The 19,254-nt window shown below is 36.5% G+C and overlaps 1 protein-coding gene across 9 annotated transcripts in view; it reads right to left on the reverse strand.

Annotated features, from left to right (window-relative positions):
• Positions 1-3,888: 3,888 nt before the first annotated feature.
• ATP8A1 (ATPase phospholipid transporting 8A1) overlaps positions 3,889-19,254 on the reverse strand; it is a 107,098-nt gene continuing 91,732 nt past the window's right edge. For all 9 annotated transcript variants that reach the window (XM_062492733.1, XM_062492729.1, XM_062492731.1 and 6 more), the window contains 4 exons: positions 16,850-16,938; positions 16,336-16,428; positions 8,684-8,775; positions 3,889-8,345 (listed from right to left, as the gene is read on the reverse strand). In XM_062492733.1, the coding sequence (XP_062348717.1) occupies positions 8,248-8,345; positions 8,684-8,775; positions 16,336-16,428; positions 16,850-16,938 (372 nt within the window). In that variant the 3' untranslated portion in view covers positions 3,889-8,247. The remainder of the gene's footprint in view (positions 8,346-8,683; positions 8,776-16,335; positions 16,429-16,849; positions 16,939-19,254) is intronic.

Consider the following 19,254-nt stretch of genomic DNA (forward strand, 5'->3'; position numbering starts at 1 on the left):
CTGCTTGGTTGAAATGTTGTGTCATCGGTATGACTCTGTACAGATAGTGTTTGTTGAATTTGATTGGTGTAACTCTTTTGTATTTTTTCCTGTTAAAATAGTTTATTCTGCTTTTTAAAAAATTACTTACAACTTTAACTGCACCTGTTGTGCAGATTTAATAAAATACAAAATTCTGACTATATAGCAAACAAATAGATTAATTTATGTCTTTTACATGCTGCTGTGGTGAAAAACTGGTGAAAAAAACACTGATTAGTTAGGTATTTTAAATTAAACATCCTGTGTTAGGAATAAATTTTGTTTGCCCTTCTACATTCCTTCACCTAAGTAAACCAACAAACCAAATGGAAGAAGAAAAAAAGCATCTAAACCAAATACCTGCAGTAAGCAAATGGAAAATACACAAGAAAAAAAACCACAGTCATTAAAGGGCTTCTCTGTATACTTATTTTTGTGAAAAAGATTAAGTCATTCTGTGGGTCAGAATCTACAGTATCAGAGGCTGAGCTTCCCTATTTTATCAGCCTCAAACTCCCTGTGCATACGATCTGTTGAAGTACATTATAGCTGACCTATAAGTTTAGAAAAGCTTCACTGGTTCTTTTTCAACAGTTGAGTAATTTCTTTTGTAGCAAATATCTAGCAATCAGTAGTTATGACAAAAAATATTTAAAAATAACCCTTTTAGTAAGTTTTTCTGTTTTAGTGCAGAACTAGCAATATAATCCAGCCGACATTACTGCTAGAAATGCAGTTTCTAAGCAGAAAGACAAGTTCTATAGAACGATGTTTTAAGTAATAGGCCCTAGCTTGGATGCTGTCATTGTAAATTACAACCCAAATCATGATACACAGCTGTGCGTATGTTTTGCAGGATACTAAAATTTAGATTTTGAGTATTCGGGAAATTAATTGAAAGCTACGTGTTCTGGACTGTAATTTTATTGTAGAAACAATCTTCAAGGAAGGGGGCAAGGAAATTTTTGCTTGCCTTTGATGAAGTTTCATAGGACTCTTCACTGCGTATTTTGAATGGCTACAAGTGGGACTGTTCATCAAGTAACTTTAGAAAAATCATTGAATATTTCAAGAGGTATCAGCTGTCTTATTCAGAAGTGTACTGTGAGGTGTGCTGATCACTCCTGTGTAGAGCAGAAACAGCAAACCACCTGTATTTTTTTAGAAATTATAGTAAGTCTCCAATTAGAAGAAATCTTTAGGAAACCAAGGCAACACAGACTCATTCGGGAAGCAGAAACTTAATGACTTTTTAATAAGAAGGGGCAATTTGTGTACCTTTAAAGAGTGATTAGTCATCAGAGCCACTTACATAGGTGGTGAGTGGCTGAAATTCAGCGTTTTCCTCAAAGAAAGGCTACACAGAAAAGTCAGGAGTTTCTGGCTCAGTCACTGCCTGTTACTATTTGGGGCTGTACAGGCCGGGATGCTTGACTATGATGGTCTCACAGGGCTTTTCAGTCAGTCATTAATGTTTTAACATAGGGAGAGATTTTTGCTGCACTTGCATACAGCCTTAAGATTTTAATGATTATTCAGCCTAAGGAGAGCTGTGAAGTTTGCCATGTAGCAAGAAGCTCAGCCGAGCAGGGAAGACCCCTCTGAGCCACCTCGTATCTTGCCCTGATGCTGCATAGTGGGTTTGTCCTGTTAGAATATAGGTGAACTTGACACACAGGAATAATTTCATTGAACCAGACTTACATAAATCTGTAAGTTTATAGACTGCTAAGTACTTCACAGATCAGTAGCCAGACTGCAACAAATCTTGCAGATGTGGTTCTTAGGGTGGAAAAGATCAGGTGTAGTTAAAATAGCTGTGCTGGGCTACCTGTAAAATCAGTTGAGGTGGGGATTAGGCACCATCTGCAAATAAACAAAGAAACTATACATGAAAAAATAGATGTTATTGGTCATGTAGTTACAGAAGCAGCGACCTGTATAGCTGAAGGGAGGGGAAAGGAGGTGGCCAGAATACAACCCATGGATAGAAACACTTTTGCCTGTGCCAGTAGTTTTCGACCCAGATGGATTTGGTGTGTGGGCAAGAATGCTGAATTTCCTTTTTAATGGAAAGAGCCTTTTGGCACCAGATACTCCTGTGATTTATAGGAACAGGAAATTTTCCTAAAATTTGCAAACAGAACAGAAATGACATTGTGATAGCACTTTAATGACCAATGAAATGGTTTGAAGGGCTGGATGTATGCTTGAAGCAACTACTTGCTGTCAGAAGTAACATTTACAGGCAGTACTTGCTTCACTGCCATGCTAATGAAGTAGTTTCAACTATTTCTTTTGGAATTCTGAACTCAGTTCATACTCTTTTTACTAGCACTACACCAATTTAAAATCAAAATGAAAGAATATTCACACTCATTAAATTGATTACTGTCATTCACACACGATACAACAAATACTTTGATTGCCATTATCTGGTAATAACTTAGAAGAAACCCAAGCCTTCTGTGGAAAATGAGCAATAGCAGCATGCCATTTGTTGTGTGCTTCCACAATTTGGGATTCTGAAGTGTGTATCTCCAAAATGCATCAAGACTTTCCAGTGCTAGGAAAAACATTACAAGTACTTGCAAGAATGTCTGAAGGATTCCGTTTGAAACTAGGTAAGCAGTACTGTTTGTGGCAATGTAAACTCATGGGTTATTTGTAATACTAATCCCGCTGGAATAAAAAAAAAATGACAATTTAAAAAGTATTTTGTCATTACTGCTCAGTTACAGCTTGACATAAGGACATTTAAGGAACATTAAGGAGATGAAGTTGGTTTTAAGTCCTGTTTTGCTGCCTACTGCAATGTGCTGTCTGGACTTGAACTCCACTGAACAATGTGTCTGCTTTTGAAGGAGCCACAGTATCACATAAGGTTTTTGACTCAGTTACACTGAGGCTATAATTCCATGCTATCCTGTTTTCATCAGCAAAGGCAGACAAGGAAATGCCTTTCTGTCCTTCTTATTCTTTCAATCTATGACTTGTGCAAATCCAGCAGGCTGTATTGTAAATCAGGGTGGTGAAATGATTTAAAAATAATGTTTGCTGTAAGAAAGAAGGGAAAAGATTTGAGAGGAAGCCTGGATCATTATAAACTGAGTAATTGCAATGGCCTCATGACTTCCAGTATAATGGAGGTGGTAAAATATCATGAGGTGGAATATCCTTAAACCAGCTCTGCTACTACAGACTGGATTTTGTGAAACTAGCACCACCTGAGATGCATGTATTATAGAACCTGCTTGGACAGAATACAAAATAAATTAATTGTCTAGTGTATATATGGAAATCAGTCACCCATCTACTACCAAAACTCAGTTACAGTTTGGATATATTGATTTTTTTTCAGTGGCGGGCTCTGTTAGAGGAAAGAAAAGCGAGTTATCAAAGCCAAAGGATACTGTATTTACCACTGTTGTCTGAAAAGGGAGGTCACATTTCCTTATTCTTACTCTTACCATTCTTGTACTGCATACTTCTCTTTCAAAATAGGGTATCTCCACCAGAGTATGTCTGGGCTTGGCTGGAAGTCTCTAAACTGCAGGTTCCTGTGCTCCTTGGGTTTATTTATTTTTTTTTTTAACTTTTCTAGACTTCACATGAGAACTGAAAAAGACATCTCAAAATAAGTGTTCAAAAAAACAAAACCCCAACAAACCTTAAACCAATTTTCTACTTTTTCAGTTTACCATAAAAAATGTAAGAACTCTATGATATTTGTGAAATACTATTTCTGCTGTATCTCATTTTAAAGAATTAAAACCCAAGAATGAAGTATGTTTTTCTCGGAAAGTAATCCCTAGCATTTCCAACCAGTCAAGTCAACAAAACTTCTTAATTTAATGGCAAAGTTTATTCATTTTTTAACAATTAAAAGACAAAACATTTAAAATTTGCAGTTCAAAACATGCACATTCACCAAATGCCAAATGACATTTAACACTGCATAGAACTGAATGTGTTACTAAAAGAACTATTTAAAAAACACAGTGCATTTAACATCCAGTTAAAACTAAACCTGAGAAACTACCATAAACACCGAGTCAAAAAATCTTCATTCATGCAGCTTCATAATTTCCACAACAGTTTCAGCAGTAATGGCTTAGTGGAGCTGTAAAACCTCACTTTATCTTGAATGCAAATGTTGCTGTTTCAGACTGACCACTTTCTGCAACGGTTCATACATATCAAACACTGAAAATCGTAATGAAAAATTATGTTGAAGTAGAAAAACAATATTAATACATTTATGGCTTCTACGCTACATTAAAGAAACACCATAAAATATGACTTTTAAAAAAACATGTTCTGGTCACAGCTTTGCAATTACAAATCACACTCTACATGGAAATGCTTTTATTTCAGTATCAACCCTAAAAAAGTGCCCAACTTTGCACATCATTGCTCAGATGAGCACTCCTTATACTCAAAAGCAGTCCAGTTGAACTGTATATGAGTAGTGGTTTGCATAAGCAGGAACCAGGTTTGGAATGCTAAAATATTCCTTTGTTTAATAAAGATCTGTTGGTTAACAGCAAGGAAACTGGGCGAGCGAGGGCACAGAGGGGGAAGGAGAAACTCATTTGCTGAGTTTTGTAACCAGTGAAAACATCCAGTACCAAGGAAGCTGAACTGACAAACTCATTTGCTTACACAGCACTAGCTTCTCGATATATTATGAGCAGACTTTTAACGAAGGCATTAAAAAACAGGGACCAACAACCACCATGCATTGCCTCAGAACACTGAGAAATAGTGCCTCATGCAGACAGAATGATAAATTCATCAGAACTACAACTGCTTTTACACAATACACAAGAAAAAAAGCAGAAAACAACTTTTCTCCTTAAATTTAACGCATATTCCAAATTACTCATCATTCAAGATGGGTTCAAATGTCGTGACATACATCTTAAGACACTTAAATGCTCATTTTTGTAACAAGGTGAATTTTATGGATGCATGTGGACATATAGGAATCTTCTGCTATCTCTTAGTGTTTCAAAATACTTTATTTATCATTTTATACAAATAGAATGATGACTAAGTATAAATCTGTTGAAACTGCTTTGCAAAAATATGTGCAAAATTAGGAAATGGCAAGAAAAAATTCCAGATACAAATTATCAATAGATTTGTTAAAATTTGTTTCCAGTTACTCTTTTGAATAATTTATATATATATATATATATGTATGTATATATTTAAAAATAATTAAGCAACAGTATTTATATAAGATACCCGATTTTTTAGTGGCATAGATTCATCTTTTAGATGGAAATTTTTAATAACAACTTGCAGTGCACATGAAACAGATGGAAAAATCCATGTGAACTCCCTATGTAATACACTTTTGAATTTTTGAGCAGTAAGAACAGAGGCATTGTGATGAGCATTTCTGCCTCAATTGTTTTTCTTTCCTTTAAACAAACATCAGCAGAATCCCCTTATTTTAACAAAGAGATGACATTCCAACAGGATGGAAATAGATTATGTTACTGTGTACTTAACATGAAAATAAAGTGCATATTGTATACTTGGCCTGATTTAAAATGGGCACATAGAGCTAAGATAAGTTTATATTTTAAAATGGTATTGTATGAGCAATCAAGACCCACCATTTTTGCCACATTTGTCTTTTTTTGCTATTTTAAAGAAATTGTATCTTTCAACCATTAATTACCAGAAAAAGTACAGAGACAGGAGAAAAAAATCATCAAAAAGTAGTAAAAAATGCACTTTGTGAAATACTGCTTCAAATTCTGAAAGGATGTAAGCATGAAATGCTGCGATAAGATTATTTTACAAATCTTTAAATAAGTCTAAATTTAGGCTCTTAGAGCTGTTATAGTCACTTTCTTCCTTTTTAAGGTAGTTAATTCAAGATGTACTGTGTGTTTTCTTCAAACTGTATTACAATGCTAAGACAGAATTTTATTTCACAGGAAGAATAAGAGATCATGTAAATGTCTCACTGTATATATTTCACAATTTATTCTAATCTGCATCTGCATAATTAGCAATTCAACCAATTAGAAGAGGAAAAAAACTGCCCATGAAGAGAGCATGTATAGATTAATTTTATATGTCTTAAGGACATTGAAAGATTATAAAGGAGCAAACGTCATGGTTAATTTCAGAGATGTTTTGAAGTTGGTCATTGTCCCTTGGATTGCAGAAAATAGGGTTCCCCATTTTAGGAAAGGGGCATGCCCCCAAATTTTTTCTTGCCTTAGGTCAAGTGATTTGGCCCTCCCATATTGATCCATCTATTTATCTATGCCTGCAATGGCTTTTCTGAAGGCAGTTCTTGTCTGCATGACTGACTGGCAGTACTGTTTCTAGTGGGATATGCTCCCTTTGTCCTTGTGCCTCCTGTTTAAAGATCACTCCAGGCAAGTGAGAGGACGACACTGCATAACACACATATGAAATGCAGACTGCCTTCCCACTGGTACACCTTCCTAAATATGTACTTTCTTATAGTGACTTTTGTTGGGCTTTCTCTGTGTATTTTTAAGTTTCTATCAGAATGGAGAATAACAAATTTGGATAGTGAGATTAATTACATGTTAAGCATTTAAGATAGATGAAAGGCAAGGAAGTAAAGTCACCTTTAGTAAGTATATGACAATGACTGAGGGCAGAAAAAAGATGGGACTGAATGACTTGTTATGATTTGGAGAGCAAAGAGGAAATACTTAATTTAACAGATCACTGGGGATATAGTTGTTCTGCTTTTCCATCTGGTTGATCTCCATTGCAAGAACAAGAGATCATTCCTATGTAATGCATTAAAAATTTACTTAACAATAAAACCAACTGCTACTATAGAAAATTGTATTTTTAATGTAATTATGGTGTCTTTTAAACCCAGAATTAAACATGAACTAAAGAGCTGCAAGAATTAACTAAATTTTGAAGTTCAAGTAGCTTTTCTTATTTTGAAACCTGGTGGTTGTGGGATGGTAAATTGAGAAATACCAAGTATAACTACTTAAAGAATGTATCACAATGTGTTCATTTAATACCTCCCTCTTTTTTTCTCCCCTCATACCAGGTGTTTCTCTTTTTATGCAGTCACTTCCTCTCCATTCTGATTAAAAGTAAGAGTATATAAGTATTCTGCATGACCAATAAGTTGTAAAGAGACTGCTGCAATGTATTTCACACCTTTATAGGAAGTGACTTTAGTGCAAATAAACCAGTATATACCACAGACAAGCGAAGGGCATGCTTTGCTCTGTATGTCAGTGTATGCACTTCAAATAATCTTAGTATAAAAATGTTGAAAATTTGATTAATTTTAAAAAATAAGTTTAAACAAACTTTCTTTTGAACCTACAGTATAAGCAGATACAACTAAGCATCACAAAAATAATTAAGTTTGCTAAAGGGAAGTAAGGCAGAGAAATTCTTAAAAACTGAATAATTTTTACTCAATCATACAAGTTGTCAGCCATATTCAACATATGCAATACTAAATAAAAATAAGGGGAAAGCTTGTATAAGGCTAAAGGTGCAAAGACTTGCAGTTTTGAAAGCAAATGCCAAAAAGGCCACTCAAATTAGACTCACTGTACTTTCTCCTCAAGTGTGGAGACTCAAGCATGCAGTTCTGAGATCGGGACCGGAGATAGTTTCCTTTCAAATTGTTTCTAACAGAAAACATTTATGGAACTTCTTTGGCAAATGTTTTTAGGTTAGTTTGACACAAACATCTATGAGCATCTTGACTCAAAATCTTTCTTAAAGAAGGCGAATTAACACCATTAAGATACTGGGTTTTTTTCAGCACTTGTTGAAATCAAAGGCTTGTTATCAACGGCATTTAAATCTATTAACACTTAAAAACCTTCACAGATGCTAGTTGATCTGTCAATGTACTTTTAGCAATCTGACCACTGCCCTTCTAGTATATGACCAGTATTGTTTCAATTTCATTGTAAAATAAGCAAGCTGGCAAGATACAAGGTAAATTCCAATCTGTTTACAAAGGCTAAGCAAATACTTGTTAAAAAATTAGAGATGGTGTGTTACAGTATTGTTGCACAGTGCTTATGTCTACTGAATACACAAATCCAAACTTTATGTAACAAGACCATCATAGATCTTTCAATGTCTGATGACTGGACCATGGTCGCAGCTCTCAGCCGAAGATCCAGTAGCTTGTCTCACAAAAGTAACAAGGCCTAAATCTCCAGGTGTGTTCCTTCACCATTCCTCAGGCCTTTGCTTTGTGGTATCGTAAGCTCTTATTACTTCAGACTGGGAAACAATTCCATTTTCATCTTGAGAGAAGGCGTAGCCATCTGCAGATATAAAGCAAAAAAAAAAAAATCAAGTTTTGAGCGGTTTTATTATTTTAAAGTTTTAATAAAAGCAACTTAATAAAGGTGAACAGAAGGGAACAAACCTCTTTTCAACAGTTAGTAAAATCCTGTGCCATTTCTTACAGAATTTTGCGGTTATAAAAAAAGAAGGAAGAACTCTGCACAGTATCTTAGGTATGACAGGCAACTTAACCACAGGCAAAAACACGATCTAATGAGTTTAGGATACTGCACTTTCACTATAAATAAATGCACTGAAAGGTAGAATTTACTGCTATGTTATTAATGGATATTAATTTTTATCAGTGAACACTTACGAAGCAAGTTTTGTTGCAAGGAGTCAGAGCGATACAAGTTCACATGGTTCTTCTTGAAAACATTCTTCAGTAGCTGGGCTCTTTCAGTTAAGCTAGAGAGAAAGCAGACACGTGAAAAATATTTACTTACTAATTACCGTATCCCTATATGTTTCAGTCTGCTTAATGGGAATTAATCTACATGAGAAGTGTCCACCCTCCTTTTTCTTTGTAAATTGTGCCTCATGAATTATTAAGATGATGATTAAAAGCTTGTTTGAGGACAGATTATTAAGTTCTGACACCTGGTAATTATTTTGCTTGTCACAGTACAGGCAAAATATATCTTTAAAACACTGTTGTGTGCTACAACAGTGAACAATACAAATAATTAATAATATTGTGAGCCTTTAAGTGTGACTCCTTTAGAAATACACAATGTAAAGCTACTGTCTTCCTTGATGTAGCACAGCTTGAAAAGTGCCAGGCTGAATTAGTCTTTTTTATCTTAACATAGAAAGTGTTCCCAGCCTCTATGCAAACACCACCCCAAAGGGATGGGAAATGAGTGGAGGGAAAGCCATGATCATGGTCATAAGCTGTGTGTACAGAAACATTATTTCCATAGAAGGTGTTCAAGAGAGGAGCATTCCCCAGGAAACTCTAGAAGGTGATTTTCTGGAGATCTTACCCAAATAACAGCTAGTATTGCTTCTAAGGTTGGCCACTTTAGCCCATCTTCTTCCTTCGCATTGCTACTGAGTTTGTTGTGTTGTATGCTTATTGTGCTTACAGTGTGACCCAAGGTACTCCCCATTTCAGCCCAAGTGGAAAACAGGAGCATTAAACATTTCTAAAACTGAGACTGAAGCATTAGCCCAATGCTGCAAACTGTAGTGAAAGGAGTAGCAAACGTACTGGGTTTTATTTCAGTCTTTCTTACACTAAAGTTCTCTCTAATAGGAACATATGTTACTAAATAAATACCAGGTAGATGACCCACAGATCAAAAAAAATGCAAAATCTGACAGGTTTTAGTAACATATTAAATATGTGCAAGGGAATATATTAAAAAAACAAACAAATTCTTCAGTGTCCTCTTGATTTGATATCCACTGTGAATTACAGCCTGTGTTTCAAGAAATACCAATCTATCACTTAAACATTTTAAATGCTGAAAAATCAAGCCCCCTCTCAATGTAAACTGCTTTAAAAATAAATCCAATTAAAAAAGAGATGTATCGCATGTTTAGTCTGAGTATACAGTGATTTGATATTGCTACAGTTTTGCTAGATTAGCAAAGTTATCACTTGTGAAATGATGTAGTAAGAAAAACAGATTTCATATACCTTATGTTATGAAGTTTTGATTACTCAAATTACTTTTTAATAGTATTATCAATTAGCTCAACAAACTTACCTTCCCAGGCTATCAACCAGACAAAGTGGTACAAGGAAGAGAACTAGGCTGCTTTCCTTACTAGATTACCACTCAAGCCATTAAATTAGAAATGTTCATTCTTTATTAAGTGACTATATACTTACATATGAAGCTGAACCAGTGTTTAAATTGGACAGACTAATGGTTTATCTCATCTTTCTGCTCCCCAGCGACTAATGGTTTATCTCATCTTTCTGTTCCCCTCTAGGCTGGTGGTTAAATCATGGTGAAAGCTTGGCTTTTCTAAACTGGAAGAGGAAAATGAACCTACTATTTCCACACCCACGGAGGAATGCTAAGTGGAAAATCTACAGGGTAAGGTGATAGGGAGGGGAAACTGCTTCTGTAGCCACATTTTGAATGAAAAGATGGAATGAGACTTCTTTGTAAGAAAAAAAAATTAGGTATACCAATTCCAGGAAGGTAGTTGGCATCTGCTCACTGAATCACAAATGCAAAGGTGGAATTACTGAGACACATCTTACTTTCAGTGCTTTCCTAAGCTACCTCTCTGGGGATTTTTTTTTCGTCCTGCTTGCTCCTCTATGCTGTGTAGGAGCCTTCTTTTTGAATTCAGAGCTGTAAACTGTTTAAGTGACAACATTAATAAAAAATAAGGGACTGAAATGCAAACCGTAAGAATATAGAGAATGAATAAGTAAATCAGTATCTTAATGTAAAACTGGAGGCCAAGGAGGTGGAAGACCATGAGTACACTTAGATACAGTTATCAGCTGTATCTCATTTGCAATACATCTGTGAAATCCTTATTAATGTGAATTGAAATCAGCAGATTCCTGTGAAATGTTTGACAGGTGTTATTTTCTAATAAAAATATTTTATTTAAAACATTAGCATACGTATTATAGCATTCTTGTTACCATCATTCCCTGCTTGTACTCCTGAATGGAATGTTCAGATTGAATCACAGAATCACTAGGCTGGAAAAGACCTTCAGGATCTTTGAGGCCACCCCATGCCCTAACATCTCAACTAAACCAAGTGCCACATCCAGTGTTTTTTTGAACACATCCAGGGATGGTGACTCCATCACCTGTCTGGGTGGACTATTTGAGTACTTTATCACTCTTTGTGTAAAAAACTTTTTCCTAATATCCAACCTATATTTCCCGGGGTACAGCTTAAGACTGTGTCCTCTGGTTCTGTCAGTTGTTGCCTGGAGAAAGAGACCAACCCCCCCTGACTACAAACACCTTTCAGGGAATTGTAGAGAGTGATAAGGTCACCTCTGAGTCTCCTCTTCTCCAGGCTGAACAGTCCCATCTCCCTCAGTCATTCCTCACAGGGTTCATGTTCCAAGTCCCTCACCAGCCTTGCTGCCTCCTCTGGATGTGCTCAAACATCTCAACATCCTTCTTAAACTGAGGGGCCCAGAACTGGACACAGCACTCAAGGTGTGATCCCACCAGAGCTGAGTACAGGGAAGAATGACCTCCCTGCTCCTGCTGGCCACACTGTTCCTGATACAGGCCAGGATGCCATTGGCCTTCTTGGCCACTAGGACACAACTGCTGGCTCATGTTCAGTCAGCTGCCAACCAGCACCCCCAGGTCCCTTTCTGCCTGGGCACTGTCCAGCCACACTGTCCCCAGCCTGCAACATTGTGGGGGCTTATTGTGGCCAAAATGCAGGACTTGGCACTTGGATTTATTAAACTTTATCTTACTGGACTCTGCCCATCCATCCAACTGTTCCAGGTCTCTCTTCAGAGTCCTCCTAACTTCCAACAGATCGACACACACTCCCAGCTTAGTGTCATCTGCAAATTTACTAAAGGAAGATTCAACACCCTCATCCGTGTCATCAATAAAAATATTGAACAGAACTGGCCCCAGCACAGACCCCTGGGGGACACCACTGGTGACTGGTCACCAGGTGGATGCAGCATCATTCCCCACCACTCTCTGTGCCCAGCCATCCGGCCAGTTCTTCACTCAGTGAGAAGTGTTCCTGTTCAAGCCATGGGCCGCCAGCTTTTCCAAGAGTGTGCTGTGGTTGTGTGTCAAAGGCCTTGCTGAAGTCCAAAGAGACAACATCCACAGCCTTTCCTGCATCCACCTGGGTCATAAAAGGAGACCAGGTTGGTCAAACATGACCTACCCTCCTAAACCCACTCTGGCTGGGCTGATATCCTGGCCAACCTGTAAGTGCTGTGTGATGACACTCAGTATAAACTGTTCCATTACCATACCTGGTATGGAGGTCAGGTTGACTGGTTTATAATTACCAGAATCCTCCTTCCTATCCTTTTTGTGAATGGGATTCACATTGGCCAGCTTTCAGTCATCTGGAATCTCACCAGTGAGCCAGGACTAATGGTAAGTGATGGAGAGCAGCTTTGTAAGCTCATCTGCCAGCTCCCTCATCAGCCTGGGGTGGATCCCATCTGGTCCCATAGATTTATGAACATCCAAGTGGCTCAGCAGCTCTCTGACTGCCTGCTGCTGGATAACAGAGGGACCATTATGCTACCTGACACCATCTGCCAATGCAGGAGGATAGTTGTCCTGGGGACAAACCATCTTCCCACTAAAGGCTGAGGCAAAGGTGTTAAGCACTTCTGCCTTCTCCTCCCCTGCAGCTACCAAGTTCCCTCCCGTATCCAGTAGAGAACAAAGGTTGGTCTTACCCTTCCTTTTGCCATTAATGTATTTGTAAAAATCACTTTTTATTATCCTTTACTAAAGTTGCCAAATTAAGTTCAAACTGAGCTTTGGCCTCTTTAATTTTTTTCCTATATGCCCTTAAATACTTCTTGGGAGACCTAGCCCTCTTTCCAAAGATGATACATCCCCTTTTTATTCCTAAGCTCCTTCGAAACCTCACTGCCCATCCAGGGTGGACGTTTGCCTCGTCAACCCATCTTTTGGCACACAGGGACAGTCTGTTCCCACGCCCTCTAGATCTCTGTTTTGAAGCACACCCACCTTTCCCAGACTCCTTTGTTTTTAAGGGCTGCTTCCCAAGGAACTCTCTCAATAAGTGTCCTAAATAGGCCAAAGTCTGCCCTCTGGAAGTCCAGTGTGAAGTCTTAGTGAAGCTCCTCCTCATTTCAACACACTTCATTGCTTAAATGCTAAGTGAAAATATTACCTTAAACTTTTACAAGAACATGAAGTATGCACCTGTCCTAGTTTATGTATAGTGAAGTTTCCACTGCACAGATCTGATTGCTGGTAAAGAAAATACAAAATACACAGGAAATACATTTGAGAAAACTGCTTTCAGCTATTCAAGTATTAAATTCTTTTCTATACTTGAAATACTGTGGCCTATTATAAATCACCCTGTTGCCATTCAAAAGCATATTTAAATACCTACACATGAAGTAAAAAAAACCATGATTTCACAATTAACCAATGTTAGATCACAGTAATTAAATGCCTGTACTCATTATGCGTACCTATTTGGACAAACAGAATATTAACTATTTTTGAACATGAAGCGTATACCTTTACAGGCAATTAAACACAGTTCTAGAAAAAAAAATACTCATTTATGTATTCCTGTAACCCTCACAGGAAAGAATTTCTTCCTTATATGTAAACTAAACCAACCCTTTTTCAGTCCTATCACTACATGCCCTTATAAAATCTCCTGGCTTTCTTGTAGGCCCCCTTGTCAGTAAACATTCATATACACACTGATTACAGCAGCTATCCAAGAATCCTGACCTGTTACCTGTGGAAGCTGAGACTTCTATTTTGTGTTGTAGTATTTCTAAGATGGGAGTGGACAGAATGGAAAAGTTTCTGAATTATCTCTTTCACTATTTCCCTTTTAATCATGCAGTGATTTATATATTCTTAGGTTCATTTAATGAGAACAAATCCCTTCCTCTTCTACAACAGAAAAAGGTACACCCAGAGGTACACACCTTAGAATAAGAAAGTCTCATGTACATATCTTAAACAGATGTAGAGGACATTCCTCACCCATTTAACTACTTACTCTATACTGGTAATTAATTAATCCAGGCTTCTGCAATTTAGGAGACTCAAAAATGTTTATGTAAGTTGAATCAAATTTTTTAGATGCAAGTAAGTCAGTTCATCAGACCATTTCTTTAACAAGGAGTACTTTCTCCATTTTAGCTCTATCATATGAATTTAAATTCATTCAAATATAATGGAGGGAATGAATTCTTAAGAGATATTTTTTAACATCCAGTGATTTGCATATAAGGTGGATGTTTGTATCCTTCAGAAATACTGGTCTAAAACTGTGGAGAAGAATTAGAACTAAGAAAGCTATTCTGGCAGGTAACTGAACAGCTGTCATGGAGCCCTCATAACTGTTCAACTCTGTGATAAAAAGATAATTACAAACCAGTGGTGAAATCACCAAGTTTATTTTACCTATATAATAAGGCATTTGGAAGACATGTATATAGAATGAGGGAAAAGCATTCTGCCTAGACAACTGAAGTTGGAGTAGCTAAATTTGGAATACAAGAGAAGTCTTGGGAATGCAGGTATGAAATACTAAAAAGGTACGTTACCTTACTTTATTCTATACCCACAAGATGCTCCCCCTTTACCACCTGCACTAATGTCTGCTTTATTTTCTGCAACCCATTCTTCTACAGCTTTTGCTCTTTGCAGTAGAACACAAAGCATACATTGCTTCAAAGCTTAGAACACACTGATAGATGAGTTGGTTAATCTGGAGGAAGATCTTTGCCTTCAATCTGCTTGAATGACCACTGCCACTGCAGAAAAGCATCTGTAACAATCAATTTCCATCACCTTTAAAAGCAAGCTCAAAGTAGGAATTGCCACCAACTAGGGGATTCTGCAGGACTTCCAGTGTGAAGCCACTGATACAAAGACAGCATATAGAGCCTGAGAGGGGATTGTATGCAGGTATGCCCTCTTCTGTAGTCTACCACACTAGACTAGATGTTCCATGAGTGGTGGGATAACTTCCCAGGCCTCTCGGCACCTCCCCTGTTCCTTGTTACCAGGAAAGATGAAGCCAACTTGAGACAAAACATTCTTGTGAAAGCTCTTACACAAGCTGGGTACTCCCCCATTAAAAATGGTAGTTATCACCTTGGTATCTGATGTAATTTGATCTCAACCTGGTAAATCCTAGTAAACGGATTCCCACTGAACTGGAGGAGGGATACAATAAGATTGCTAAAGTATCTTTATGAACGAAAGGTACTTCCTGAAAATTGAACCTATAGTAAAAGAAGTGCCTGTGTTTTTTCTGTCTCTTTCCGTGCATAGCATAGCTTGGTAGGAAAAAAGCCTTCTTGGCTATGCTTTTTGCCATGAAGATACTAAAAGAACAGCAGCTCAAAGAAAATAAAGAACAGGAAAATCAAGTATCAGCAGTTTTGGCTCTTTTTTAGACTTCACAAAACTCATGAAAATGAAGACAAGAAAAGAAAGCTCTAGTTCAGCCAAATGGCACTAATGAATTGGAGGGGGGGGGAAGAGGGGGATTTTGTCATCTCATACATTCAAGCAAGTGCTTGTTACAAGTTCAGCTTAGGGTCAAAAAGTCCAGTATATTTTAGTAAGTGCACACCTTTATGCTGAGTTTACATGTAGAAAATGTCTAATTGTTCAGTTTTACCTTCTCCCTTTTCAAATTATCTACCTGGTCCATAAAGGAAGATGTAACAAGGGAATTCTTGTGGAGTCTTAAGTTAAAAATTTTACTTACCTCATATAAGTTAATCAAATTAGTTTGCTCTGGACTGGAATTAAATATAAAGCCATCTTATTATATTCAATTTCAGAAAATCCTAGACACATTTTTTGTTTGTCCCCATGCTATTGAGCAGCTTTTAAAGAATTTAATTTTTGGCTTTTTGTGCTTAGGCCCTGTTTATGGCTATACTAGAAAATGATGCAGGTTTAAACTGATTTTGTTCTAACCCATTTTCTTCTAAATTTGTTTGTGAATTAATTGTTAACACAGGCAAAAGTGACAGAATTAAAACTGTACCTCGAGCTTGTTCTATGCATAAGAATCGGACACCAGTCAGCTACAAAGAAACAGATCAGTTAAAGCTTTTGGTAAAAACCTCTGTGTAAGCCTATGAAAAAACACATAGGCTCAGTAGACCTGAAGTCCTTCACAGATGCCTTTCATTTGTACAGCTTTTGAAAAAACCTTTTGTCTTTGATACGTGGATAAAGCTAAAAATATTTAGCTTTTGATTTTTAGGACAACGTTCTACAGATTTTTACCATACCTCTTGCCATGCACAACTGCCCCAGGATCCTCAGACTTTGCTTCCAACTCCTGAACTTCATCTACCAGTGTCTTGTAAGTAGCTCTCTTTACTCTGTAAGTACATAAGAAATACTGTCAGACTTACTCTTCTTGAAAATAGAACAACAGACAGTTTTAATGCTTATATAAATATTCAATTTATAAATCCATTCCGCCAAACTTAAAACTAAGCTTTCCAAATAGAAATATCAAAAAGCAAATCTAAAGAATGTATTTTATCATTTGTTCTTTCAAATTAGAAACAAAAAATATTAATAAAACACTACAATTATTGAAGCATTTAAAATAGTAATAACTCTTGTAATAAAGTTTTTTTTTTTAAAAAGACAGTAAAATGAATTTTAAATAATCACCAGAATTGATCTTATATAATCTCCAGGATTGATCTTAATTTATTTTTTATTATATTAGTAATTAGAACACACATTTAGAAGTCCACTTTCTTCTGTAAACCCTGGCATTTCCGTACTCACACTTTGTATACTATATCAAGAAGTAAAGCTGTCATAGGAATACATAGAAGTCCCATCCAAAATACTCCAGAGCTGAACATCATAGCTGCCTGAAGAGAAAACACACAAAATACAATGTCATGACAAGAACTAGCAAAAAAAATCTTAGAAATACAAAGTAGTTTGTTGAGGCTATCAAAAGCAAATGTAAATGAATCATTCTCATCTGACTAATGCAAAATAGAACCTGACCTCCTTTCTAAAATCCCCCGAGTTGCAACATAAATCCAGTAAATAAAGTACTATTTCACGCTGAGAAGCTGGTAGAAAGATACACTGCTTAGCTCTTTGCATGGGGGAATCGCCCCTCCACCAACGCTGCTCTACACCACTGTGTTGATTACACACATTTCCATTAAAATCAGATTTATCAGGAATCCACCCTTTTCCAACTTTATCAGTACATTACAAGCAGTTTCCCAGTTTGAAATCTACTCTAACATGATGTAACAGGTTTTGACCCTGTATATGGATACTGGACACTGTTACAATTGTCCTGCAATATAACTTGGATCAAAGTTATCTCCCACAGAACTCGCTGTACCACAGTTCCCACACTGCCACAGACTCCTGTTAAACAGATTGATTAAACATGAGATACAAGGAAACACCTATTTATGTGACTATGAAAGTATCCAAAGTATCCGTTAAATGAAGATCTAACACATTAATACATGGTGAAATATTTGAAAACAATGTAATTGTTTTTATATGTGTGTTTGTTTTTTCTATACACCACTATATGTATTAGATAGGAATTTCTTCTGTTCATAATTGGTCTGTAGAAATACTAAAATCTAAAACATATTGATTGGCCGAAACAAACATCACAGTATTTGGACATCAAAGGAAAAACGTCTTCACCCGTGTAATTCATGCTCTAATGCCTACATCAATAATATTATGGATGCAAAGAGCATGATAAATACTTACTCAAGCACATTACTAGAGGTTTGATTTACAGTTGATATCAGAAATACTTTTATAATGTAATTAGATTGTAGAGAGGTTGAAAGCAACATCACTACATAACAACAACCTTTCAAATCCTTTGTTTCATTACTTGGAGACTAATTTCTTTCACAGATTAAGCCTCAGTATGTAAAATAAATAAGCTGAAATGTTACTAGTTTTGATTAGCAGATGGACTGTAGGTAGCTTGCAGTAGCTGAAGTCTTATTTCTCAATATGCATACACGAACATTTAGAATTACGCTGAATATGTTGATATATGGAAACAGAAGTGAATTATTTTCAGAAAAATACCCCTAATTCTCATATAAGCAAAAAGTTCAATTTACCCTGTTTTTGTATCCAAATTCCTAATGACATTGATTCTTTGGAAAGCATTAGAATGTACTTCGAAAATGTGGTAACCTTACCATGGCTATGTTAAAAGGACACAGATATTGCCCTGAGATTCTACTAACTACTTCTGTCAACAGCTGTCAGCAAAGGTGTAAACACTGAGCAGTGGCAGGTTCAAAATAAAACAATTAGTATTTTCAAAGGAGAAAAACAAAAGAAAATTTTGTATCAGGAAGCAGAGGAAATGTTTAAGTGAAGAAAATGTATTAGCAATCACTTTATAAGCAAAACCTGACTTTTGACATATTTGATGAAATACTCAATCTTCTAGAACAGCAGCTAATAGGAAATGTCTATCACAAATGTCTTTTACAAGACATTTTATAATTAAGTAGCAATTAGACAGTTCCCTTAAAAAAAGATGTATAAAATACATTATACAAAATGTATAAAAATACAACTTGAACTAATTATGATTATTACCTCCTATTATTAACAACATTTTTTAATTTATAAGAACATAGCAAAGAGCTGTCCTTGTGTTAGCCACTCGGTATTAAATGTTTGCTGGTGAAACAGCAAAAGTGATAATGTAGGTCTTAGGATGTTAATTCTGACCATTGTAATGCTAACTATGAATGAAGGAACAACTGGCGCCTACTATTCACTCCATCCAGCCTTTGGCTTTACAAATGAACAACATGAATTGAGGAAAAAAAAAAAGTTTTTCTGCGTCATATTTGAAAGCCTGTCAGATTTTTTTTCTTTTACAGAGTTAATCCAAACCTAAAAGATTTAAAGCCGACATTCGCATTAAAGACAGAGGCCCTCTTTGTATTTTTTGGATGAAGAGGGGAAAAAATAAAACCCCACAGAGGTATTTCCTTCCTTTCTGTACAAGAAAGCTCCCCCCTCACTCTGTAGAAAACATTTTTGTCTCTAACTTTTCACATCTCTCTACACATAGGCAGGTCATCTGGGAAATGGCAAACCAATCCTTTTCAGACAATGGCACTAACAGGAGCAGCCTGTTCTGGGGACGGACTCTGGCTGCCTCT

The sequence above is a fragment of the Cinclus cinclus genome, chromosome 5 (assembly GCF_963662255.1).
Source record: "Cinclus cinclus chromosome 5, bCinCin1.1, whole genome shotgun sequence".
NCBI lineage: Eukaryota > Metazoa > Chordata > Aves > Passeriformes > Cinclidae > Cinclus > Cinclus cinclus.